This window comes from Dendrobates tinctorius, unplaced genomic scaffold (genome assembly GCF_039654945.1).
Source record: "Dendrobates tinctorius isolate UK_male_01 unplaced genomic scaffold, ASM3965494v1 ptg000117l, whole genome shotgun sequence".
NCBI lineage: Eukaryota > Metazoa > Chordata > Amphibia > Anura > Dendrobatidae > Dendrobates > Dendrobates tinctorius.
Genome location: NW_027361785.1, coordinates 15,663,968 through 15,691,028, shown reverse-complemented (window position 1 = coordinate 15,691,028; position 27,061 = coordinate 15,663,968). Strand labels below are relative to the sequence as shown.

The 27,061-nt window shown below is 50.2% G+C and overlaps 1 protein-coding gene across 1 annotated transcript in view; it reads left to right on the top strand.

Annotated features, from left to right (window-relative positions):
• ZZEF1 (zinc finger ZZ-type and EF-hand domain containing 1) overlaps positions 1-27,061 on the top strand; it is a 308,587-nt gene that overhangs the window by 95,398 nt on the left and 186,128 nt on the right. Inside the window, exon 14 of the mRNA XM_073590591.1 lies at positions 5,700-5,794. Within this exon, the coding sequence (XP_073446692.1) occupies positions 5,700-5,794 (95 nt within the window). The remainder of the gene's footprint in view (positions 1-5,699; positions 5,795-27,061) is intronic.

The following is a 27,061-nucleotide window of genomic DNA, read 5'->3' as shown; positions in this document are numbered from 1 at the left end:
CTGAAACCTGGCTCTTAAGCGAGCCCAGGGACAGTCTCGCGTCCAGGCCTGACTGAAGGAAACCGAGAAACTTTGGAAGAGTAGGGAAGTGGGACCTGTCCGCTAGATTCGCACCATGTGAAGAAAACCTTCCAGGTACGATAGTAAATCCTGGCTGAAGCTGGCTTTCGAGCCCTGATCATGGTTTTAACGACGTCAGGTGAAAAACCTGCTTGGGTCAAAACCCAGGTCTCAATGGCCATGCGGTCAAATTGAGAGCCCCTGAGTACTGGTGGAAGAACGGGCTTTGTGACAGAAGGTCGGGACACGTGGGGAGACGCCAGGGGGCGTCTGCTGTGAGTTGCACGATGTCGGTGTACCATGTACGCCTGGGCCAGTCTGGGACGATCAGGATGGTGGGAACTCCCTCTTGTTTGATCTTCCTCAGGACTCTGGAGATCAGGGGGAGGGGTGGAAAAATGTACAGAAGCTGGAACTGGGTCCAGTCCTGAACCAGGGCATCTGTTCCGAGCGACCACGGATCGCATGTTCTGGCCATGAAATTGGGAACCTTGGCATTGAGATGGGATGCCATCAGATCCACGTCCGGGGTCCCCCAGCGATGGCAGATCTGACGAAAAACTTCGGGATGGAGAGACCACTCCCCCGAGTCCATTCCTTGTCTGCTGAGATAGTCGGCTTCCCAGTTGTCCACACCTGGAATGTGGACCGCAGAGAGTACCGACCTCACATCCTCTGCCCAGTGTAGGATACGCGTTACTTCGTTCATCGCCTGGATGCTGCGTGTCCCTCCTTGATGGTTCACGTATGCCGTGGCATTGTCCGACTTTACTCTGATATGAGAGTCTGCTAGCAAGTGATGAAAGGCTTTCAATGCCAGGAAGATGGCCTGAATTTCCAGGATGTTGATGGGCATGTTCGCTTCCATTGGTGACCACTTGCCTTTAGCTCTGTGATGTAGGTGCACCGCGCCCCAACCCGTAAGGCTGGCGTTGGTGGTCAAAACCTTCCATTGACTGGAGAGAGAGGATTTTCCCCTTGCAAGCGAGGTTGGCTTGAGCCACCAGTGCAGGGACCTCCTGGTTTTCGACGATAACCGGAACTCCCCGTCGAGGGAGAACGGATTCCTGTCCCAGGACTTGAGGCTGGCCAGTTGAAGGGGTCTGAGGTGAAACTGGGCAAATGGTACCGCCTCCATTGCTGCTGCCATCCTGCCAAGTACTCTCTTGGCGTACCGGAGAGATCGGGGGGACTTGCGGAGGAGAGTGCGAACTCCCAAATGGAGGGCCAGTGCCTTGTCCCTGTGGAGGATCACCAGTCCCCTGGAGGTGTCGAATAGCATTCCCAGGAAGGCCAGAGACTGACTCGGGGTTGTCGAGGACTTCTGTAAATTGACTAACCATCCCAGGCGACTCAGTGTCGATTATGATTGAGACGTTGACCTCGCAGTCCTTGAAGGTGGGGGCCTTGATGAGATCGTCCAGGTATGGAACGACTACTATGCCTCTGGAGTGTAGCACGTCCATGGTGGATGCCATGACCTTTGTAAATGTTCTGGGAGCCGTGGCGAGACCGAACGGAAGGGCCACAAACTGGTAATGGTCTTGGTTGATTGCGAATCTGAGAAATCTCTGATGGGCGGGAGCAATCGGTATATGCAGGTATGCGTCCTGTATGTCTATGGAGGCGAGATATTCTCCTTTTTCCATGGACGCAACGATTGACTGGAGGGATTCCATGCGAAAGTGACGAACTCGAACATATTTGTTGAGTTGCTTGATGTCTAGTATGGGTCGGACGCTGCCTCCCTTCTTGGGCACCGCGAACAGATTGGAATAGAGCCCTCGGAAGCATTCGTCTGCTGGAACCGGTACTATGACTCCTGCTTGCAGGAGGGAAGAAACCGCTTGATGGAAGACTCGAGCTTTGAGTGGAGGTTTTGGAGGAATGGAGAGAGAGAACCTGTGCGGTGGGCTGGTAGTAAACTCGATCTTGTATCCTGAAGACACTATTTCCTTGACCCACTTGTCTTCTGTAATAGGCAGCCAGACCTGCTGAAAGAGTACCAGTCGTCCACCTACGAGTTGGGTGTCTTCCGGAGGGCATGAGTCATGATGAGGGGAAAGTCTGAGCTTTTCCTCCTTTGGATTTTGCCTGGCTTGCTTTTGACTGCCAGTTCCTGTCCGGCCTCTGTGCCGCCCGTGTGTTGTCTCTGCAGGGGGAGCGGTTACGATTTTGTGCTGGGCGCGAGACGGACCAGCCTGAAGAATTCCGAAAGGATCGGAAACGATATTGATTGCGTCTTTTAAACGTGCGTTTTGGTTTTAGTTGAGGGAAAGAAGTACTTTTACCCCCGGTAGCATTGGATATCATTGTATCCAGCTTTTCACCGAAAAGACGCCCATTGAAGTACGGGAGATTTGTTAGGGACTTTTTTGAGGCCGCATCCGCCTTCCATTCTCTCAGCCAGAGAATACGCCGGATTGTGATGGCGTTTGATGCTATTCCCGCTACCCCTCTTGCAGAATCCAACGCTGCATGGACCATGTAATCTGCCACTACTGCAATTTGCACCGCCTGGTCCGCCATCTGAGGATTTGAAGCTTGGAGGCCCTGTTGCAATAGATTAGCCCAGGCCATAATGGCTTGGCTGCCCAAACTGAATCAAATGCGGGAGCCAGAGAGGCACCTGCTGCTTCGAAGATTGAACGATCCATGCGTTCTACCTGTCTGTCTGCTGCGTCCTTGAGGGTTGAGCTGTCCGGCAGTGAGAGAAGTGTTTGTGCTGCTAGCCTAGAGACTGCGGGGTCCACTTCAGGTGGATCTGTCCATTCTTTAGTGTCCTTCTGTGGGAAGGGGTACTTTGCCTCTAAGTATTTGCAATTGGCAAATTTTTTCTCAGGCTGCGAAAAATGCTTAAAAAGTATTTTTTGAAATTCCGGGTGATTAGGGAAGACCTTAGATGGTTTCTGAACACTCTCGAAGGAAATCTTGTGTTCTGGTGCTTCCGGGGTTGGATCAGAAATATCCAGCACCCGAAGGATGGACGAGATTATATTCTCAACTAGCGCTGCATTGCTAGGGGGACAAGGGACCAGAGTGTTCTCTGTTTCGTTATCTGAGTTAGTCACATATGCCCTCTGAGTCTTGCGCATCGCTAAGGAGTTCCCTAGCGGGCGAACTAGGGCGGAGGTGTTCTGTGGTCTGGGATCGTTATGGAGATCCGCATTGTCTCTCTATCAGGGGACGGTCTCAGTGACCTTGAGCCACTGTCTCTCTCCCTGGAGGGGGACGACCTAGTGCTATATGAAGACGCAGATGAACGCGACCTGTGGGTCCGCTTATGTCTCAAACTGTCGGAAGCAGCATGTCCCTGAGACCGGATGTCCCTTTGCTGGGTAACGTTCATAGTGGAGACATGACCCTGCAGAGCCTGCAGTAGTGTGTAGGTCAGGTTATCTATAGACTGCGACATCTGAGTCGCCCATTCCTGCGCAGCAGCTGCCGCAGAAGCGTTGGTAGGGACTTCTTGGGGTTCTGACCCAGTGTTTTGGGTACAGTCCTGGCAGTGCGGGTACCTGCTGCCGCTGGGAAGAGTGGCCTTGCAGGCTATGCAGACTGCATAAAAGCAGTCTTGTCTGGTCCTTTTCCTTGAGCCCGACATAGTGCCTAGAGGCTGATTAGCAGAGGCCCTACAGGGGTGTCTACGCAGAGGAAAAGGAATAGGGGAGCGTTATAGGTTATATGAACTCAAAGCTGAGTACAGAAAAACCCAGCTGTGATCTTACCCCACCGGTGCGCCCCCTAGGTCCAGCGCCGAGATATCCCAGTCCTGTGCCCCCCTGAAACCGCTTTGCTGCCTTCAGCTATGTCTTCAGGTGCAGCAAGATGGCCACCGGAATTCTGAGGTGGAGGGGGAAGGGGGCGGAGAGCTGAAAAGGGCGCGCGGAGCGATGTAAAAGCACGCCCTTCCTGTCTCGATCCGCCCCTTCTATGACACTGCAGTGTGTCATTTTCGTCATCTGGGGGGCAGGCCGGGGGGGGGGGGCAGGAATAAGGCGGCGACTTCGGCTAGGCCGAAGCCGCGGCCTAAATTTGAGGTCTCATGCCCAGCAGGGCTCCAGGACGGCGCGGTTGCCCGTGGGGGGGGTCGGATCTAACCGAGATCCCCCCCGGAATGAAAAGGAAGGCTAGCGGTGGGGTCTTAACGCTCACTGGGCCCTGTGGATGGTCCCTTTGGGGCGCTATACAGCTGGCACGGCACTGCTGCAGAGACAGGGCGCAGGGAGGCCGGTCTCTGACAAGTGCTATGCCTTGCTGCACCTCCCCCGGTCCCAACAGGAGCCCGCAGCTGGACTGGGGTCCCTGGGCTTGTAAGCGTCCGAATGGTGTCTGGTACAGGCCCTACCTGCGGTGTCTCAACCTAATACCCCCAGAGGGGTATTAGGGAGGGTGCTGCCGTCACCGTCGGGGCTTCGTCGTCGGCTCAACCTCAACCCAGCAACTTCGAACCAGTACCCGAGGGACTGGGGAAGGAGCGACATGGGGAATAACCACCTCGACCTCAACCGGGTACTAATAAGGGACTGAGGAGGGAGCCACGCCGGGAGTCTTGCTGGAGACCCGCTTTTCTTCATCTGTAATCCGTTGGAAAAAAAATAAAAAATTCCAGGAAAAAGAGACGGAGTAAAAAAACTCCTAGATGTGCCTCCTTGCGACACCAAGCAAAAACTGGAGAAGGTTGACGCGTCCAGGGGTGTATACTGCAGAGGAGGAGCCAAAGTTAATCTTTTTCAGATTATGCATAGTGTCGCCTCCAAGAGGACAGCAGCATAATACCCACGGTTCTGTGTCCCCCAATTAGGCGACAGAGTAAAAATGTTTATAGAGCAGGGGGAGCAGAGCAAAATTGTTCTATATAGTTTTGTGAGAAAATGTTCAAGTATAACCCGTTTTGTAATCCTTCTGCTCCTTCTGGGCTTTCAGTCCACTAGGCGGTCCGATTAGTGACTGGCAGCTATCTTTGTATGTGTTCATATTGAGGCACCTGTAAGTCACTGATAAAGACGGCCCATTTGACCATAAATCACACAGCAGAGTTTTAAATGATTAAAACTGCAGGTTATACTGAGTTTTTTTTTCCTGAAAACTATATATCAATCTGTTCTGCTGCCCCTGCTCTATAACATTCTACCTGCGGTTTTTCCATGGTGACAGGTTCCTTTAAAAAGAGCAATACTTGACAGATCTAAAGGATGCACACACTTTTTCTTTAATTTTTTTTTTCTTGGTATAAAGTGTGTCTTATAACCCAAAACACAATAAATGAACAAGTGTCTTAATAACTGAGATTTTCACTTTTTAAGAAAATCAAGCCACATTATCTACAGTGATGCAAAGGGGCTGCCTTGCAGTGGTCATTTGCCTTGATGTCTGATGTCGTACTGCCATGGGTCTATTAGCACAGGGCTCCTATTTATTCTTCATTTCATGGAAATGTCTGAAATTGTCTTGATAGTTGTGTAGCATCATGACATGAGTTGGCGCATGGAGACAATAGAATTAAAACGATTAATTGTACAAATATATTAATTTCATTGTTTGGGAACAACCACCTACTTTTTATACTCTGACTTTGAATGCGGAGCAAATGGTTTTGTATACTCATTGGTGGTTAAATTTTTTTTTTTTATTTTCAGGAAAAGGACAATCGATCACGGCACAAATCACTTTTGGATTTATCAGGACTAGACCTGGAGCTCCTCTGGAAGTTTTATAAGAAATTACAGGACAGGTAAACTCTTAATTTACTTGGTTTCAATCACTGCCTGAAATAATGTGTCATTTACTCTTACGCCGGGGTCAAACTAGAGAGGAATACGGACGAGTGAGAGGTGTTAAAAGCACGCATTACACACGGACAAATGATTCTCTATGGGGCAGCTCCCCACAGCCGTATATTTCTCGTCCGTGTTCTACGGTCCGTGCCAATCGCAGCATGCTGCGATTGTCAGCATAATATGACCGTAGTACGCCAATGCAAGTCTAGGGATGCGCTAAAAATACGCATTACACACGGACCACACGTGTGACTTGCGAGAAATACGCACCTGGTGTCTTTTAGAAAAGCCGGCAATTCAGTGCGCTATACAGTAAACTCACACTGACTGGTTTAATAAAGAAACGAAAGAATAGATATATATACACATAGAAAAAATATATAAAATTTATATTTCACAGAGTTCTTCATAGCAGAATAGCCGCTAATTCAATTGCCGGCTAATGTCAAATCATTCCCCAACACGACATGAAATGACACATGGTTTACATAAAGTTAACCATTTCATTTCATATTTTTTTTTATATGTCCCTGACTAATAATTAGATGAGGGTTTGTGTGCAAAATTTGGAAAGTGTAGGTGTTAATTTAAAGGGGTTAATTCGTTGTAAAAAATGTGTGGGCTCCCGCTGTAATTTGTCAACCAGAGAGGTAAAGCAGTTGAGTGAGGGCAGATTTTAATAACCATGAGAGGGACCAGAAATGGCGCATGTATAAGATGTAACAATTCTGGCACTTATCCTCTCTATTCCTATTGCCCTGTAGCGGTGGCGAATGGGTTAATATAACAAAGGGTTAATGTCACCATTCGATTGCAAGGTGACATTAAGCCAATTAATAATGGAGAGTTGTCAATAAGACACCGATCCATTATTAACCCTATACTAAGAAAGGGTTAAAAACCACACAGACATTAATTAAAAAGTCTTTTAATGAAATAAATAGACCAAGTTTTTGACAAATTTTTATTAGTCTGGTAATCCCAAAAAAACCATGACCTGCAAAAAAAAAATCACAAATTTCTCCTTCGTCTCATTGGGGGACACAGAGACTGTGGTGTGTGCTTCTGCCGTCTGGAGGCTGACACTAAGTATACAAAAAAAGAGTTAGCTCCTCCTCCGCCGCATACACCCTCGCCCCCAGACCGGGCGTAACTCAGTTTTTTGCTTAGTGTCTGATGGGGTGGCTAAGGCCATGGTTTCATGGGGTTCTTCTATCAAGGACCCAACTGATCGCCTTATAGAGGGGATTGCCCGCTCGGTGTATGAGGCAGCGGGGTCGGCCCTAGCCCCCTCCTTTGCGGCTACTTGGGTGGCTAAGGCCATGGTTTCATGGGCGGATGCTCTGCATAATGCCCTCCAAAACAGAGATCTGCCTGCGGAGGTCTTGGAGTTGATAAATCAGATATCAGGGGCAAGTGATTTTCTCGTCAGCGCCTCTCTGGACGCGGCCGAGTGTTCTGCTGTGGCAGCAGCAAATGCGATCGCCGTTAGGCGAGCATTATGGCTGAGATTGTGGAAAGCGGATTCTATCTCCAAAAAATCCTTGACCTCATTGCCTTTTCAGGGCAATCGGTTGTTCGGTGAGAAGCTTGATAAGCTTATCTCAGAAGCCACAGGGGGGAGGAGTAGTTTCCTCCCGCAGCAGAGGACTTGGCCAGCATTTAGGCAGACACAGAGGCGTTTTCGGCCCTTTCGTAACCCCTGGAGGGGGACTTCGGCCAGAACATCCACCTCCGCAAATGATGGTCAGTTTAGGGAAAGGCAAACCTCTTACAGAGCCAATCCGCTGGGTAGAGGCCGAGGCCGTTTGCCCAGAACGAGGGGGGCCAGATCCCAAAAGCCTCCAGCAAAATGACTCGAGGCGCTTCGTACCTACGGACGACAGAGTAGGCGGACGCCTACTAAGGTTCAGCCACGTTTGGGTCGCAGTGGCACGCGACGCTTGGGTGGCAGAATTGATATCGTCCGGGTACAAGATAGAGTTTTTCGGACTCCCGCCACGACGATTCTTCCGTTCCCGGCTTTCCGGAACAGAATCGCAGGCAGAGGGTTTGTTACAGGCCATAATGACGCTACAGCGCAACGGGGTCATCGTCCCAGTGCCGAAAAGCGAAGAGACACAAGGTTTTTACTCCAACCTGTTTTCGGTCCCCAAAAAAGAGGCCAGTACTAGATCTAAAAATCCTGAACAAATTCATCAGAGTCAGGCGGTTCCGGATGGAATCCCTCCGTTCGGTCATTGCAGCCATGGATCCAGGGGAGTTCCTGGCCTCGATCGATGTGCAGGATGCTTATCTGCACATTCCGATTTTTCCTCCACACCAGAGGTTCCTGCGTTTTGCGATCGGAGGGCGACATTTTCAATTTGTTGCTCTGCCCTTCGGTCTGGCCACTGCTCCCAGAGTCTTTACGAAGATAATGGCGGTGGTTATGGCCATCCTGCATGCTCGGGGCATAACGGTACTACCTTACCTGGACGACCTTTTGGTAAAGGGGCCGTCGTTTCAGGCGTGCCAGGAGAATGTCAGTATCACGCTGGATACCCTGGCCCGTCTAGGCTGGTTGATCAATCGGAACAAGTCGTCCTTGGTTCCAGCCCAGAGAATCGTATTCCTAGGCATGGTTTTCAACACCTCCCGGGGGCTGGTGATCCTCCCTCAGGACAAGGCGCGAAGGATCAAACAGGGGGTACGGAACCTTCTACAGCCGGGCTCCAGATCCATCCGGTACGGCATGAGTGTGTTGGGCAGAATGGTGGCGGCGATGGAGGCAATCCCGTTTGCCCAGTTCCATCTCCGTCCGCTTCAGCATGCGCTCTTGTCAGCATGGGACTGAAGGCTGCTATCCCTCAGTCATCGGTGCAATTTGTCTCCGCTGGTCCGACGATCACTCCGATGGTGGACTCGCGACTCGTCTCTGGTCCAGGGGAAACCCTTTCCCCCGGAACAGTGGTTGGTGGTGACGACCGATGCAAGCCTGCAGGGTTGGGGAGCAGTTTTCCAGGGTCACACAGCCCAGGGGCGGTGGTCCATTCGGGAGGTAATTCTCCCGATCAACATTCTGGAGATACGGGCAATACGATTGGCCCTGCAACAGTTTCAGTGTTGGCTGAGACACCGGCCGGTGCGCATTCAGTCGGACAATGCTACAGCAGTAGCGTATGTAAACCATCAAGGGGGCACGCGCAGCCAAGCAGCCATGCGCGAGGTTGGGCTGGTACTGCGTTGGGCCGAGAAGAACCACGTGACAATTTCGGCGGTGCACATTCCGGGAGTCGAAAACTGGGCGGCAGATTTTCTCAGCCGACAGGGGGTCGCGGCAGGGGAATGGTCCCTGCACCCCGAGGTTTTTCAACAGATCTGCCAACGGTGGGGGACACCAGACGTGGACCTTATGGCATCCAGAGAGAACGCCAAAGTACAAAGGTTCGTCGCTCGATCCCTCGACCCGCAGGCAATCGCAGCAGACGCTCTGGTGCTTCCGTGGAGCCAGTTTCGTCTCCCGTACTTGTTCCCCCCGCTACCTCTGCTTCCAAGAGTCATCAGAAAGTTAAGGAGAGAGAAGGTTCCAGCAATTCTGCTGGCCCCAGACTGGCCTCGGCGGGCCTGGTATGCAGATCTGGTTCAGCTAGTGGTGGACGTACCCTGGCGTCTCCCAGATCGGCCGGACTTGCTGTCCCAGGGTCCGATCTACCATCCGAACTTAGGGGCCCTGTGTTTGACGGCGTGGCCATTGAATCTTGGCTGTTAACACAGGCAGGATTCAGGCGCGATGTGGTGGCCACGATGGTGAGTGCCCGAAAGCCTTCCTCGGCGAGAGTATATCATCGGACTTGGGAAGTTTTTTTCCGTTGGTGTAGGGATCGCGGAGTGGCTCCTCTGGTTTTTTCGATCCCCAACGTACTGGCTTTTCTGCAGGCAGGGCTGGACGCAGGATTGGCTCCAAGTTCGCTCAGAACGCAAATCTCGGCCCTGTCGGTGCTTTTCCAACGAAAGGTCGCTTCGGTCTGGCAGGTTAGGACGTTTATGCAGGGGGTCGCACATTTAGTACCCCCCTATAAGGCGCCGACGGAATCATGGGACCTGAACTTGGTGCTCAGGGCCCTTCAGGAGCCTCCTTTCGAACCGTTACAAGAAGTCTCCTTACCTTACCTGTCCAGGAAGGTCGTTTTTCTGGTAGCTATTACGTCTATTAGGCGGGTTTCGGAATTGGCGGCTTTATCTTGTAAACCGCCGTTCCTGACTTTTTATAAGGATAAGGTAGTTTTAAGGCCAGCTCCTCCCTTCTTGCCGAAGGTTGTCTCTGCATTCCATATCAACGAAGACATTGTCTTACCCTCGTTTTGCCCGGCACCGGTGCACAGGGTAGAAAAGGCATTGCACACCTTGGATCTGGTAAGAGCTCTTAGGAGGTATGTGACAAGGACAGCACCTTTCCGCCGGACAGACTCTCTATTCGTGATCCCAGAAGGGCGGCGGAAGGGGCTCGCTGCGTCCAAAGCGACTTTGGCCAGATGGGTTCGCCTGACGATCCAAGAATCTTATGAAATCAGTGGCACGCCGGTTCCGGCAGGGATCAAGGCACACTCGGCTCGAGCAGTGGGTGCCTCATGGGCACTGCGACACCAAGCTTCAGCGGAACAGGTGTGCAAAGCAGCTACCTGGTCCAGCTTGCATACGTTTGTCAAACATTATAACGTACATACCCAGGCATCCTCGGATGCAAGCCTGGGAAGAAAGATTCTCCAGGCAGCAGTTGCGCACCTCTAATCAGGGGCGCAAAATAGCATGGATTGGGTGAGCTAAGATCCCGCCCAGGGACTGCTTTAGAACGTCCCACAGTCTCTGTGTCCCCCAATGAGACGAAGGAGAAACATGGATTTTTGTGAGTACTCACCGTAAAATCCTTTTCTCCGAGACGCTCATTGGGGGACACAGCACCCACCCTATTAGCCTGTTGGCATTTACTTATTTTGAGTTATACAAATCCTTATGTAAGGATCAGGGTGGTCACTTTTCCAGACGTATAATTTCTTGCCTGAATTTAAGGCGCGTTCTCCTACTGCTTATGCACTAAACTGAGTTACGCCCGGTCTGGGGGCGAGGGTGTATGCGGCGGAGGAGGAGCTAACTCTTTTTTTGTATACTTAGTGTCAGCCTCCAGACGGCAGAAGCACACACCACAGTCTCTGTGTCCCCCAATGAGCGTCTCGGAGAAAAGGATTTTACGGTGAGTACTCACAAAAATCCATGTATCCTTACCTCTCCGCCGTTCTGTCATGTCCCACGCTGCAATCCATCTGAAGGGGTTAAATCGTTTACATTGAGAACCGGTGCTAATGCGACCAGCCTCACTGTCATCTTCTACAAAATGAATGGATTCAGCTCTGCACAGCCTCAATGGCTGCCTGTAGATGATCTAATTACCGTGGGAAAGTTTCTGATTTTTTTCCCACGGTCATTAGTTCTTTCACAGATCAGCCGGGGACTCCCGCTGACGTCACTGAGGCTGTGGTGAGTCCCCGGCTGATCTGTGAATGAACTAATGACCTAATTATTAGTCGGGGACATATAAAAAAAAACATGAAATGAAATGGTTTACTGTATGTAAACCATGTGTCATTTCATGTCGGGTTGGGGAATGACTTGGCAGAAGCTGACAATTGAATTAGCGGCTATTCTGCTATGAAGAACTCTGTGAAAAATATATATATATATGTATGTGTGTGTCTCAATGAAGTGTGTGTGTGTATATGTGTATATGTGTGTGTGTGTGTGTGTGTATATATATATATATATATATATATATATATATATATATATATATATATATATATATATATATGTATTCTATGTGTCCAGATCTATTCTTCCGTTTGGATTTGAAAACCTGTCATTGGGCTCCATTATATGTCCGTTTTGCAAGCCAGCGAGAAAAAAACTGTATACGGATGCTTACATGAGAAAAATACGCGGCCACACCCTGACAACGGATGACATATGGAGCACTATTTAGGGACAGTTTGTGTATTACGGCCATACAATATGGTCCGTGTTTTTCTACATTGTGTGTGACTCCAGCCTTATTCTAAGTATGTTTCCAAGCATTGCAACCAGAATACGACCTGAACCTTTAGGGTATGTGCACACCTTGCGGATTAGTCTGCGGATTTTTTCGTGCGGAATCTGCAGAATCCCTTGGTCAAAATGCCTGCGTTTTACCTGCGGATTTCCTGCGGTTTTTTTGCGGATTTGCCTGCGTTTTTAAAACCGGCGGATTCCTACAATAGGTGTAAAAATGCTGAGGAATCCGCACAAAGAATTGACATGCTGCGGAAAATAAACCGCTGCATTTCTGCGCAGAATCTTCCGCAGCATGTGCACAGCGGTTTTTGTTTTCCATAGGATAACATGGTACTGTACATCCCATGGAAAACTGGTGCGGATCCGCAGGGCCAAATCCGCAACGTGTGCACATATTCTTACAAGAATGACATCCACACTCCAAATGATTATTGAAGGATTCACGACTATGGTGAATGTCTCTATGTGTTTGGTCTGTAGTAAAAGTCACCTTCATGTATGGGTTTTCATGACCCAGTGACCCTAATCATGGGAGCTCAGTTGCCAGGATCCACTATTCTCTAGAGTGAAGCAGCAAGCTTTTTTTTTTTATATTTTTAAACTCGTTTTATTGACGTAAACGTTACAAACATACAATAAAAGAAAAAAAACTCTGTTGTATCACCAACATATACAGGATTAGGCATTGTAAACAGGAATGTAAATTCCGTAATCTAAAATTACCAACGGTTATTACAGTACATTAAGGCATTGCACACATCTGAAACTGCAGAATTTCGCTAGTGGAGCAATGATCAAGACGCATATTAACTCAAAAGCAAATTTACACTCCTAATTTGGTTTATGCGGAAATTACTCTCTTGCACTTTCAGATTTCTGGATCACATCAGGGTATATAGTGGCTATCAAAAATATTCACCAACCCTTGGCTTCTTGCCTGTCTTGTTACATTACAAACCTGTGTCTTAAATATTTTGGTAAATCCGAGTTGTTTGTGATGCATCAGCATTACAACCTGTGTCTTAAATATTTTTGTAATCCGATTTGTGTGCAATGCATCAACACTAAATAGTCTGAGAAAAATATAGGCATACGTTAAATTTATGGAATTAAATACCTAAATATTGTCATGGGCATATGTATTCATTCCTTTTGCTATGAACCCCCTAAAAATTTCTGGTGCAAGCAGTTACCTTCATAAGTCACATGCTTGGAAGGTTGCTGCCTCTTTCTTGTTTTTCAGGTGTTCTTTTGTAAAAGTGCCCTCTTTCCTTCCTAAGGTGCCCTCCCCTTTCCATATCCATGAAGATATTGTCCTTCCCTCCTTCTGCCTGTCACCCATCCATCCCTTGGAAAGGTCTCAATACAAGCTGGAGCTAGTCAGAGCACTGTGTTCCTACCTCTCAAGGTCTGCATCCTTCAGACGATCGGACTCCTTGTTCAAGTCTACTATCGCCCATTGGATACGCTTGGCTATTCTGGAGTCTTATCGTGTCAAAGACAGACCAACCACTCCATGAGTGATGGCACACTTCACTCAGGTGGTGAGGGTCTCCTGGACCGTTCGCCACCACGATCCTGCAACTTAGATTTGCAAGGCCGCTACCTGGAGATCTCTTCATACTTTTGCAAGATTCTATCTGGTACATACCTATGACTCGGCTGATGCCGGCTAGGTAGAAAGATGCTAGAAAGTTGTACTCCCTTGGGACGGCTTCAGGAAGTCCCATGACTACCTGTGTTTCTCTTTCACCCATGACAGCACCACGGAGAGAGGGGGTCCTCCCATCAAGGACAGGAACCTACAGATAAAAAGGCGGCACCTCTCCTCCGCCCCCAGTTGGGTTCCTGTCCTTGACGGGTGACCCGTGGAACCAGCAGCAGCAGCGGCAGCAGCTTACCTGGGAAGAGGAGTCCAGGGCCGCCCCGGCAGCGGGGAGGCCCCTGTCGCGACGGGGTCGGTTCCTGAAGCCGCCACCGCTGCAGCTGATGGGCTGTTCAGGGTGAGCGGGCGGGGGAGGACCGACCCGCCGCTCCGGAGAGGAGACTGAGGCTGGGAGACGGCGGCACGCGTGGGCAGCGACGTGGTACAGAGGTGTACCAAGATGGCGCTGCCCTGGAAATGAAGCGACGACTTCCGGGTCCCCACGGTCGGCGCATGCCCGGTGCGTGCTCCCCGGGGCACAGCACAGCGGTGCAGGCCGGGAGAAGCAGGTGACGTCATCGCCGGGAAATTTAAAAAGGGAACGCTGGAGCTGCTCCATGCTGGAAGCGTCCTGTGAACATGGAGGACAGCGACCAGCGCGAGCAGCAGCCAATACAGCAGCCTAAACAGCAGCAGCAGCAGCAGCAACATGGGCAACACCACCATCGCTGGCAAATAGATAATCACGGGCGGAGAGCCGGTCCAGTAGTCACTCCACGCAGCGAAGCAAATCGACTGCAAGGAGCAAGTCACCTGCCGTGGATCACCCAGTGTCATGTCAGACGCTGTTCACACCACAGCGTCCGGCAGGCAGAGGTAGTTCCACCTCCAGCCACTATAGCCTCAGTGGCGCCGGCTTGATCTTCAGGCTCTCGGGGGTTAATCCTGCTGGAGACCAGGTTGGAAGGTTAGTCACGCCCACGGTCTTTAAATAGTCATACTGGCATATGGGCGTCGCCGATTATAGCTTGTGTTTTCATACCAAGTGGTTCCGGTCTGGAGTGGAGGTGTTGCAGAGAGAGAGATTCGTATCTGGTGTCGTATGATCCGTCGTTATCCTTTCTCCTTCCCATATTTGTGTTTAGTTGTGCCCTGTTCACATTACTGTATATTCCTGTGTGTGTGCGGCGCAGTGCAGTTTAAGTTCTCCCTGTCTGTCTTATTTGTGTGGGAGCTTTGGTGGTGTGTCTCCTCACTGGGTGGAGGGTGGAGGGTTAAGTGCAGGGCTGAGCAGGAGATAAGGAAAGGGTGGAGGCTCAGGCATTTGCACCTTCAGCAAAAACCCTGGGTTGAGGGTCAGACAGGGTTTCCCCTAGTGAAAGGGACACCACAGGGGCCCCGGGTATTTCTGCCTTAGTTGTCCTAAGCCCCGCGTGACATTATAATCGGCCCACATTTTTTCAGGAGTCCATGGATCCCATGGATTCCATAACCCGCCAGTTGGCGGCGCTGTCCTTACAGGTCTCCGAGTTGAAAGGGGCAGTTCAGCAGCAGGGCCTGGTAGTAGCAAAGGTGCAAACGGCATCTGCAGGTATCGGTGCAGAGCCGAAGTTTCCGCTGCCAGAACGATTTTCAGGCGATCGCAGCAAATTTGTCGTATTTCGGGAGGCCTGCAAATTATACTTCCACATGCGGCCAATCTCCTCAGGTAATGAGGCCCAGCGAGTAGGGCTGGTGTTGTCATTACTGAGTGGTGACCCCCAAGCATGGGCATTTTCCTTACCAGCTGACTCTGCTACATTTCATTCGGTCGATAATGTTTTTTCTGCCCTCGGGCTCATTTACGATGACCCTGACCGACTGGCTCTAGCGGAATCTAAAATCCGCGCCCTCCGCCAGGGGGAGCGCTTGGCAGAGGACTATTGTTTGGAATTTCGCCGCTGGGCTGTAGACACACAGTGGAATGACCCAGCACTGCGGAGCCAGTTTATTCATGGGGTATCAGGGAGGGTGAAACAAGCCCTCCTGATGTATGAGACTCCGGCATCATTGGAGTCTGCCATGAGTTTGGTGATACGTATTGATCGCCGTTTTCGTCAGGGGGCACAGGAGACGCTACCTCTGGGGGAAAGCAGAGGTGCAGGTGTGGTTGAAGTAGATGAGTCCCCTGAACCTATGCAGATTGCTGGCGTGGCACAGGTTCAGCCTCGCGCTCCGGGATTCCGGAAGCCCGGAGCATGTTTCTACTGTGGTAAAAGAGGTCATTATGTTAACGTTTGCCCGGTACTACCTAAGAGGGTCACATCGGCGGAAAACTGTTAAGCTCAGAGGGTATGGAGGAGACCCAACTGAGCGTATGCATATCCTCCATGATGGTATCTCAATGTATGCTCCCTGCCAAGGTTATTATCGCTGGCAGAGAGCTACCTATATCAGTGTTTGTGGATAGCGGTTCCGCTACCAATCTCATAGTTGAGGAGTTTGCACACACCGCCGGGTTTAAGATCGAAAAACTTCCTCACCCCATACAGGTGGTGACCATTAATGCTGTTCCGCTCCCTCAAGGGGAGATTACTGAGTTTGTGGCAGAGGTGAAACTCCACATTGGGGTCCTACATTCTGAGTCGGTTACATGTAGGGTCCTCCGTATTCTCCCAGCTCAAATGGTCCTGGGTTTTCCATGGCTGTCCAGGCACAACCCGGTAATTGATTGGAAAACTCAGGACATAGTGCAGTGGAGTGGTTTCTGCCAAGACAATTGCTTGGCCACATGTGTGTCCGCCGTGACGCCCAGCCTGCCGGAGGCTTTGCAGGATTTCGCGGATGTTTTCTCTGAGAAGGGTTGCTCAGAACTGCCTCCACATAGAGCCTATGACTGTGCGATTAGGTTAAAACCCGGGGCCAAATTACCTAAGGCCAGGATGTTTAATATTTCTGGTCCTGAGAGGCAAGCTCTGAAAGACTACATCGCGGAGAGTCTGAGCAAAGGACACATCCGGCCTTCGTCCTCGCCTGTAGCCGCGGGGTTTTTCTTCATTAAGAAGAAAGATGGGGGGTTACGCCCGTGTCTGGATTTCCGAGAGTTAAACCAGATTACTATCCGTGATCCCTACCCAATGCCGTTGATCCCGGATTTGTTCAACCAGGTAGCGGGGGCAAAATGGTTTTCTAAGCTGGACCTCAGGGGGGCGTATAACCTCATAAGGGTCCGTCAGGGGGATGAGTGGAAGACGGCGTTTAACACTCCTGAGGGTCATTTTGAGAGTCTGGTTATGCCGTTTGGGTTGACCACCGCGCCTGCTGTTTTCCAACATTTTATTAATGATGTATTTGCTCATGTCCTGGGGAGATTTGTGATTGTATACCTGGATGATATCCTCATTTATTCTAGCGATCGGGACACTCATTTGGAGCATGTTAGGCAGGTGTTACAGTTGCTCCGGGAGAACCAGCTCTATGCTAAGCTGGAAAAATGTTTATTTTTTGTCCAGGAGTTGCCCTTTTTGGGATATATTGTGTCCGCAGCCGGTTTTAAAATGGACACCGCTAAGGTGCAAGCGGTGCTGCAATGGGAGAGGCCGGAGAGTCTGAAAGCACTCCAGCGGTTCCTTGGGTTTGCAAATTATTATAGGAAATTTATAAAACACTTTTCGACTGTCGCCAAACCGCTCACGGACATGACAAAAAAGGGTGCCGATCTGGCGAACTGGCCTGAGGTGGCTATACGTGCATTTGAGCGTCTGAAGAATAGTTTTGCTTCAGCCCCCATTCTGGTGCAACCAGACGTGTCTAAACCTTTTGTTGTAGAGGTTGATGCGTCGGAGGTGGGAGTGGGGGCAGTACTGGCTCAAGGCTCGTCCTTGAGCGAGATGCATCCATGCGCCTACTTCTCCAAGAAGCTGTCGCCGGCCGAACGGAATTATGATATCGGCAACAGGGAGTTGTTGGCCATCAAACTGGCTTTTGAGGAATGGCGACACTTCTTGGAGGGGGCGGCTCACCAGGTCACAGTTATCACCGACCATAAGAATCTGCTCTATCTGGAGTCGGCCAAGCGTCTGTCTCCTAGGCAGGCTCGCTGGGCATTGTTTTTTACTCGTTTCAATTTTCTTGTGACGTACCGTCCCGGGGCTAAAAACACCAAGGCGGATGCTTTGTCTAGGTGTTTTCCGGGGGGAGAACCTCGGGAAGAGCCGGTACCCATCCTCCAGAAAGGGGTAGTGGTCTCGGCTCTCACGACGGAGGTAGAGGCGGAGATTGCCGAGGCCCAAGAGGAGGTACCACCAGGACTTCCCGCCAACAAATCATTTGTACCCCTGCATCTTCGGCTTAAGGTGTTGAAGGAACACAACGATTCGGTACTGGCTGGTCATCCAGGGGTGAAGGGCACCTTAGAGCTGGTATCGCGTCGTTTCTGGTGGCCCAAAATCCGGCAGGACGTGGTCTCGTACGTGGCAGCTTGCATCACGTGCGCTAGGGCTAAGTCACCCCGAACCCGTCCTGCTGGCACGCTACAGCCTCTGGGGGTACCCAATAGGCCATGGACAGAGATCTCCATGGATTTTATCACTGACTTGCCAGCCTCGGCAGGGAACACGGTCATCCTGGTGGTGGTTGACCGTTTTTCAAAGATGGCGCATTTTGTGGCGTTGTCTTCTTTGCCCAATGCTAAGACGTTGGCTCAGGTATTTGTGAAGGAGGTGGTCAGACTCCACGGAGTACCATCTGACATAGTATCTGATAGGGGTACGCAATTTGTGGCGAGGTTTTGGAAAGCTTTTTGCTCAAGGTTGTCACATTCATCGGCGTTTCATCCACAGTCTAATGGACAAACTGAGCGCATGAACCAAAATCTAGAACAGTATTTACGATGTTTTGTGTCCGACAACCAGGAGGAGTGGTCTACTTTCCTTCCTCTGGCCGAATTCGCGTTAAATAATCACCGCCAAGAGTCATCAGGAGAGTCTCCATTCTTTTGTGTGTACGGTCAACATCCTCAGTTTTGTACCTTACGTCAGGGTGACTCTGGGGGTGTCCCGGAGGAGGATCAGCTAGGAGCCCAATTGTCATCAGACTGGAGGCGGGTGTAACAGCGTTTGTTGAGCATGAGTGCCAGGTACAAACGGGTGGCTGACAGTAGACGCGTGCCAGGTCCGGACCTGTGTCTGGGTGAATGGGTGTGGTTAGCTACGAAGAACATAAAACTCAAAATTCCATCTTTAAAACTGGGTCCAAGGTTTATTGGGCCTTTTAGGATTTCTGCCATCATTAACCCAGTGGCTTATCGGTTGGAACTTCCTGCGGTGTACAAAGTACATAACGTTTTTCACAGGGCTTTATTGAAAAAGGTGGTAGGCTTGGTGGACACGACGCCGATGCCACCTCCAGTCATGGTGGATGGCGATTTAGAGTTCGAGGTCGCCAAGGTAGTGGACTCTCGAGTAGTACGCCGTACTCTTCAGTATTTGGTGCACTGGCGGGGGTATGGTCCGGAGGAGAGGTCTTGGGTTCCAGCCTCAGACATACATGCGGATCGGCTGGTCAGTTCTTTTCACCGTCGTCATCCGGACAAGCCGGGTCCTATGAGTCTTGAGGGCCCTGGGGTCCCTCGTAGAAGACGGGGTACTGTCATGTCGGACGCTGTTCACACCACAGCGTCCGGCAGGCAGAGGTAGTTCCACCTCCAGCCACTATAGCCTCAGTGGCGCCGGCTTGATCTTCAGGCTCTCGGGGGTTAATCCTGCTGGAGACCAGGTTGGAAGGTTAGTCACGCCCACGGTCTTTAAATAGTCATACTGGCATATGGGCGTCGCCGATTATAGCTTGTGTTTTCATACCAAGTGGTTCCGGTCTGGAGTGGAGGTGTTGCAGAGAGAGAGATTCTCATCTGGTGTCGTATGATCCGTCGTTATCCTTTCTCCTTCCCATATTTGTGTTTAGTTGTGCCCTGTTCACATTACTGTATATTCCTGTGTGTGTGCGGCGCAGTGCAGTTTAAGTTCTCCCTGTCTGTCTTATTTGTGTGGGAGCTTTGGTGGTGTGTCTCCTCACTGGGTGGAGGGTGGAGGGTTAAGTGCAGGGCTGAGCAGGAGATAAGGAAAGGGTGGAGGCTCAGGCATTTGCACCTTCAGCAAAAACCCTGGGTTGAGGGTCAGACAGGGTTTCCCCTAGTGAAAGGGACACCACAGGGGCCCCGGGTATTTCTGCCTTAGTTGTCCTAAGCCCCGCGTGACACCCAGTGAGGGATTTGAATCCACCTCCAGAATCGGTACCTGCAACCGCGCATACGGGGTAAGTGATCTACGTGAATGTTCCCCATTATAATAGACTTCTTTCCCTTATTAGAGAAAGAAGAAAGAAAAAACAAAGAACAGGGAATGCCCCACCTGTAAAAGCCCGTTACCAGCTTCCTGGGATAAAAAACTGTGCGACTCCTGCATACAGGAAGTTCTCTGTGACGAAACCCCGGATTACGCCTCAGATCTAAGAGCAGTAATCCGTTCGGAGTTTCAGAATGCCCTTTCATCCATAAAACGGAAAGGGAAGGGAAGAAAGAGGGACACTGTAATAGAATCCCAGTCGGAGATCTCAACATCAGGGGAAGTTACCTCCCATACTTCAAACACTGACTCGTCATCCTCTGATGAGGAAACAGAGGGTCGCCATTGTTTCCCCCTGGATGAGGTTGAGGCATTAGTAAAGCCAGTAAGGTCCACCATGGGGGTGGAAGATCCCTGGCCCGATGGATCAGACCAGGACATAATGTTCGGGGAACTGGGCCAAAAGAGACGGAGTGTTTCCATTAAATGAGAACGTACAGGGCCTCATAAACAAAGAATGGGAGAGACCACATAGGAAGAACTCCACGGTTCCCTCTCTTAAAAGGAAATACCCGTTTGATGAGGAAGCATCCACGTCCTGGGATAAAGCCCCCAAGCTAGATGTGGGGGTCGCCAAAGCTTCAAAGAAATTTGCACTCCCCTTTGAGGATATGGGTACTCTGAAGGACCCATTAGACAAAAAGGCGGATACCCTACTCAAGGGCACCTGGGAATCAGCAGGAAGTAATATTAGGCCAGCGGTAGTGGCAACCTGTACCTCCAGAGCCCTCATGGTGTGGGTAGACCGACTAGAGAAGCAGCTAAGGGAAGGTACACCCAGGGAAAAGATCTTAGAATCCATTCCTATGATAAGGGGTGCAGCGGCCTTCTTAGCTGACTCTTCGGCTGATTCGGTAAGGTTGTCGTCCAAAACGGCAGCTCTGTCAAACGCAGCCCGAAGAACGCAGTGGCTAAAATGTTGGCCTGGAGACTTACAAACTAAAATGAAATTATGCGCCATCCCTGAAGGGAAATTCCTGTTTGGAGAGACTTTGGATGACATCCTTGAAAAGGCGGGGGACAAAAAGAAAGGATTCCCAAATCTAGGCCCAATAGGCCCCACAGGCTTTAAACGGTCCTTTTGTAACAAAAAATTCTTTCAGAGGAGACCCCCGAGAGAACAGAAATGGGACGACAGAAGGAGGGACAGGTGGTTCTTCTTTGGTAACTCGTCCCGGGACAAAAAGCCCTCCAAGTGACTGTTTGCCCAGGGTGGGAGGGAGGCTAAGCTTTTTTTCTCCCAGCCTGGAAGAAAATATCGAACAACCCTTGGTTGCTAAATCTGATAAAATCAGGGTTAAGGATAGACTTTCTCTCTCTCCCACCTCAAAAATATATAGTGACCCCACTAAGATCATCAAAAAAAAACAAGAAGCCCTCGAAAGATGTCCTAAGCCTGTTAAACAAAAAGGTCCTCCAGGAGGTTCCCACGTGGGAGAAAGGCAGAGGATTCTACTCGCCTCTCTTCCTAATAACCAAACCGGACGGTACCTTCCGGACAATTATAATTTTAAAAAGACTGAACGATTACGTCAAAAACTAAAAATTCAAAATGGAGTCGACCATCAAAATTCTCTGTCCACATTGTTTTATGGTGGTATTAGACCTCAGCGATGCCTACTATCATGTCCCCATCCACAAAGACTCCAGACAATACCTCAGACTGGCGGTCTCTATAGCAGGCGAAATAAGGGAATTCCAGTACAGGGCCCTGCCATTTGGGATCTCGGTAGCCCCGAGAGTCTTCATGAAACTAGTGGCAGAGATGATGGCTCACCTAAGAGAACAAGATATTCTAATAGTCCCATATCTGGACGACTTTTTTGGCAACTCATCCCAAAGATCCAGGGAACAGAGGGACAGAGTGATGGGCACTCTAAAAAACCTCGGATGGCTCCTAAAACCTAAAAAAAATCAAAACTTGAGCCCAGGAAAGTCCAGGAGTTCCTAGGCCTGACACTTAATTCAAACACCCAGGAGTGTTACCTGTCAGACCACAAAAAGGAGAGGATCGCTCACATGGTAGCAAGAGCAACGCAGAACCCTTCCATGACACTAAGAAAAGCAATGTCTCTGTTAGGGTCCCTCTCCACATGCTTGCCGCCGGTCCAGTGGGCGCAGATACACACGAGAGATCTCCAATAGGATGTGTTGAGCAACCAGTCGGTATTAGGAGGTCACCTGGAAGGCTGTGTTACACTAAACTCAGAAACTTATTCGTTCCCTAGCTTGGTGGGGGAACAGAGACAACCTGTCCAAAGGGATTCCCTGGGTGATAAAAATTACACATATAATCACCACAGATGCCAGTCCCGCGGGATGGGGAGCACACATGAGCAACAGGGTGGCTCAGGGGGAATGGGGACGTCAGGAACTAAAAGCCTCCTCAAACCAAAAAGAACTGCTGGCAGTAGGCTACGCCCTAAAACACTTTTTACCAGTATTAAGAGGCCATCATGTCTGCATATTCTCGGACAATCGAGTGACGGTGGCCTACATAAATCAAGTCCAGAACACTAATGAACACATCCTCCGAAATATTCACACTAGCCGAGGAAAACCTACTATCCCTATCGGCACTACACATACGGGGAGCAGAGAACTAGACAGCAGACTTTCTGAGTCGCACCCAGCTACATCAAGGGGAGTGGGTTCTAAAACAGTCCATTTTTTGGAAGATCATAAAAATGTGGGGGACCCCGGACATAGATTTGTTTGCCGACCACAAAAACAAACAAGTGGAAGCATTTTGTTCCCCAGATCCCAAGGGGAATCCTCGGACCCTGGATGCGTTTATGCTTCCGTGGACACAGGGCCTAATGTATGCCTTTCCGCCGGCCATTCTCATCCCGGCAGTAATAAGGAAAGTCGGGGAAGACAGGGCAAGAATGATATTGATAGCCCCCTTTTGGCCAAAAAGAACTTGGTTTTCATGGCTGAGAATGATGTCAGTAACCGACCCCTGGGTTCTACCAGATCTCCCCGACCTTCTGTCTCAAGGTCCCATGCTACACCCTTGAGCAGTGAACCTCCATTTAACAGCATGGAATTTGAAAGGGCACTGCTGATGGGGAAAGGGTGCTCAGAAAATCTGGTTTCCAAGCTACAAAAAAGCAGGAAACCGATCACAACCAGGGCCTATGGGAGAACTTGGAGGAAATTTCTATCCAGCTCTGGGGCAAGGGTTCAGGATGGAATGCAAACTGATAAAATCCTTGAATTCCTGCAAAAGGGGTTAGAACAGGGGCTGGCGACTAATACACTGAAGGTACAGGTAGCGGCTCTAGGCGCCCTTTATAATCAGGATGTGGCAGGCGACCCTTGTGTAGCACGATTTATGAGGGCCGCAGCCAGGTCTAGACCAATAGCCACCCAGAAGATACCATCATGGGATCTAAATCTGTCTGCCTTAACAGGACTCCCATTCGAGCCCATTCAGTCAGCTCCCCTGAAAACCTTATCATTAAAAACGATAATATTAGTGACATTCAAGCCTTCTCAGCGATACCCCCATTCACTAAAATCCCGGAAGATAGTCATATTAAGACCTGACCCAGCATATCTACCTAAGGTGTCAACACACTTTCATAGGTCACAAGAGGTAGTCCTTCCTTCCTTCTGCCCAAACCCTAGGAATAGGGGAGAGGAAAAATTTCACACTCTAGATGTGAAGAGGTGTCTAGTTCAGTACCTAGAGGCCACCAAGGGATGTAGGAAGGTAGGGTCTCTCTTTGTGTGTTTCCAGGGACCTCGGAAGGGGCTTAAGGCATCCAAGAGTACCTTAGCAAGGTGGATAAGGGATGCGATTGCCCTGCTTACTCATCCAGTGGAATAACATCCCAGAAGGTTTAAAAGCCCACTCTACAAGAGCAATGGCGACCTCATGGGCAGAAAGATCAGAGGTATCAATAGAGCAGATCTGTAAGGCGGCCACCTGGTCGACACCTTCTACCTTTTTCAAGCACTATCGCCTAGATCTATCCTCTACGTCTGACCTGACCTTCGGGAGAAAGGTTCTTCAGGTGGTAGTCCCCCCCCTAAGCTACCAATCTCTGAAATTCTCTCCGTGGTGCTGTCATGGGTGAGAGAGAATAGCTTTCTCACCGATAACGGTGTTTCTCGGAACCCATGACAGCACCCACTTATTCCCCCCCTTTTCACGTGTGCGGTGAGCACGGTTTAATGTGTTTTTTTTGTTAGACACGGGGCTTCTCCATAATATGCAATATTATAACGTTATGTATATACTTTTGTTGTAAACTAACCGGGAGACCCTCTGATGCTCTGTATCCAACTGGGGGCGGAGGAGAGGTGCCGCCTTTTTATCTGTAGGTTCCTGTCCTTGATGGGCGGACCCCCTCTCTCCATGGTGCTGTCATGGGTTCAGAGAAACACCGTTATCGGTGAGTAACTAAGCTATTCACAATTAAGCAGTAATGAAAGAAGGGTTTTTGGTACTCGCCATAAAATCTTTCTTAGAGCCTTCTTTGGGGAACACAGCACCCTCCCTTAGTTTTTTGTGCCTATGTTGGGCCTATATATAGTTTTCTCTTACGCCTCATTAGGGGTCACAGACAGTGGGTGTTATGGTGCTTGCCACTAGGAGGACACTAAGTAAACACAGAAAAAAGTTAACTCCTCCCCTGCAGTATACACCCTCTCGCTGGCTGGGAATTCCCCAATTCTTGCTTAGTGTCTGTAGGAGACACTTGGGTCTGGCTTCAGACACCACCGTTTTTATTTTATTTTTGAATTTTCTGTAAATTTTTATTTTTTAATTAACGGAGTGAAGGGGGCGACGGTTCCTTTCTACGGCCCGCTCTCCCCGAACCAACAGGCAAGCACGCGGAGTATACCTCCCCGTACACTTTCCTGCGACGACTGGGGCTGATTCTTCTGGCGATGGTTCCTTTACGGTCCCGGTACCCCACAGAACGCACGGAGAAGACTTGACCAGCGCTTTCGGATGCCCTGAATCAGCCCCATAGCTCTCCGTCCCCTGCCCATAGGGTGGATCGATTGAGCAATACCTGTCTACAAATATCTCAAGGGCTGTCACATTGTAGAAGGATCATCTTTATTCTCATTTGCACAAGGAAAGACTAGAAGCAATGGGATGAAACTGAATGGGAGGAGACACAGATTAGAGATTAGAAAAAACTTTTTGACAGAGTGATCAATGAGTGGAACAGGCTGCCACAAGAAGTGGTGAGTTCTCCTTCAATGGATGTCTTCAAACAGGCTGGACAGATATCTGTCTGGGATGATTTAGCGAATCCTGCTTTGAGCAGGGGGTTGGACCAGATGGCCCAGGAGGTCCCTTCCAACTCTACGATTCTATGATTCTATGAATACCCCTGTAACAACCTCTCCGGCTCTGCTACATCGCCCGGAAGCTTTTTTACCTCAGGATCTGAGATGGGATGAAACCTGCAGGCTCTTGGACAGCGCAGACAGCGTGAGCACCGGATTGGAGGTATGGGGTCGGGTCCTGGTCCCTGGGGGAAGCGCTGACCGAGTCTCAGCGGCGGCATACCGGCGCCCCGTCGCGACTCTCCCCTTCACCCGGCGCTCGCCGCAGGTAGGCCCAAAAATTTAATCCCCGGCTTTTCGGCCTACTAGGCCACAATTTACATAGCACCGCCCACTGTTAATTCCGCCGCCCACGTCTTTGGCGCCTCTCGCTCTGTACAAGAGGTGCCCTGCTAGTCTCGGGGGCCGTGTCCTTAACCCCTTCTCTGCTCCTCGGGCTCTGTGACGGCTGCGGGGGGTGCTTGCACGGATGGACAACACCTGGTGATGCTACAGGGCCACCGATATTCCTCCCAGGGACACAGTATCAGGACCGCGCGTAAGCTGCATCTGCTCTCAGAGAAATGCCTAACCCCTTCGCTGCACATTCCCTGAAGCTGCAGCCCAGTCTCTGCTTGAAACCCTTTCACGGGCACTATGCCTCAGTCTAAGGAAGCAAAAAGGGGGCTAATATGAAGCGCACTGTGTTCTTTACAGCTGGTACCTCTTGCAAGACTGTCTTGCCCAGTATCCAGACTAATCCGCTATGCACGGTTTGTGACCCGGCTTGTCCTAAGACACCAACCGCCGCTGCAAGGTGCTCCCTGCGTTTAGTCCCCCTGTGTGGGCCACGTCCTTGTCTCGGTCTGTGAAGTCACTGACAAGCCTATAGACTCCTCCGAGAATCCTCTTTAAGTCAGAACGCGTCTTTACCGCCCGAGGAGGGCTTTGGCAACGGCTGGGAACCGTCCACCAGCAGGGGCCGTGCTTGTTCATGGGATCCTCAGGTCTCTAGAAAGCGGACCCATGACACGTCCCCTAGTCACTCTCGCGATTCAGCATCGGCGAGTTCTGTCTCTCGCTCTCCCTCTCCTAATGTTCGCAGAGAACATGTCTCTGAATTCGAGTCTGACACGTCAGTCCCTCAGAATTCCCCAAATGTCCATGAGTCGCTTGATTCTCTGACAGTCAGTCAACAAGTTTCTGACGTTGGACGAGGAGAATATTCCCGCTCCGGAACACGTTATCTCCTTTAAGAAGACTAAACGTGTACGCAGGGTATTTGCCAGCCATCCGGAGTTAAAGGACACTCTAGAAGCGTAGGAAACGATCACATAAGTGGTTCACAGGGCAATAGCCTATCGAGGCTAAATACCCCTTTACTCCAGATCTGATGAAGGATTGGTTACAGTCCCCCTCGGTGGATCCTCCTGTATTGTGCCTTGTTCCTAAAACACTTTGATCTGTTTCTGAGGGCTCTTCAGTCAGAAACCCCTCAGATCGTCAAATTGGTTACATCGCCAGTTCAGTTTTTGGTGCTTCAGGAGCGGCATTTTTCCCATCTTTGGTGGCGACTTGAGTGGCTAAGGCAATGGCCACTTGGGCAGAAGTCTTAATTACTGCCTTCCAAGGTAGCAATCCTCCTCTGGAGACAACCATTGTTGCCAAGCAGATAATTCACACAGGGGATTTAGCAGTAGACGCCTCTTTAGATGCTGCTAATGGCGCTGCTAAGGCAACCGCTATTACAGTCTCCATCAGAAGAGCCCTAACTTCTCTGCCGTATCAAACTGGTCACCTGTTTGGACAAGAAACTAGAC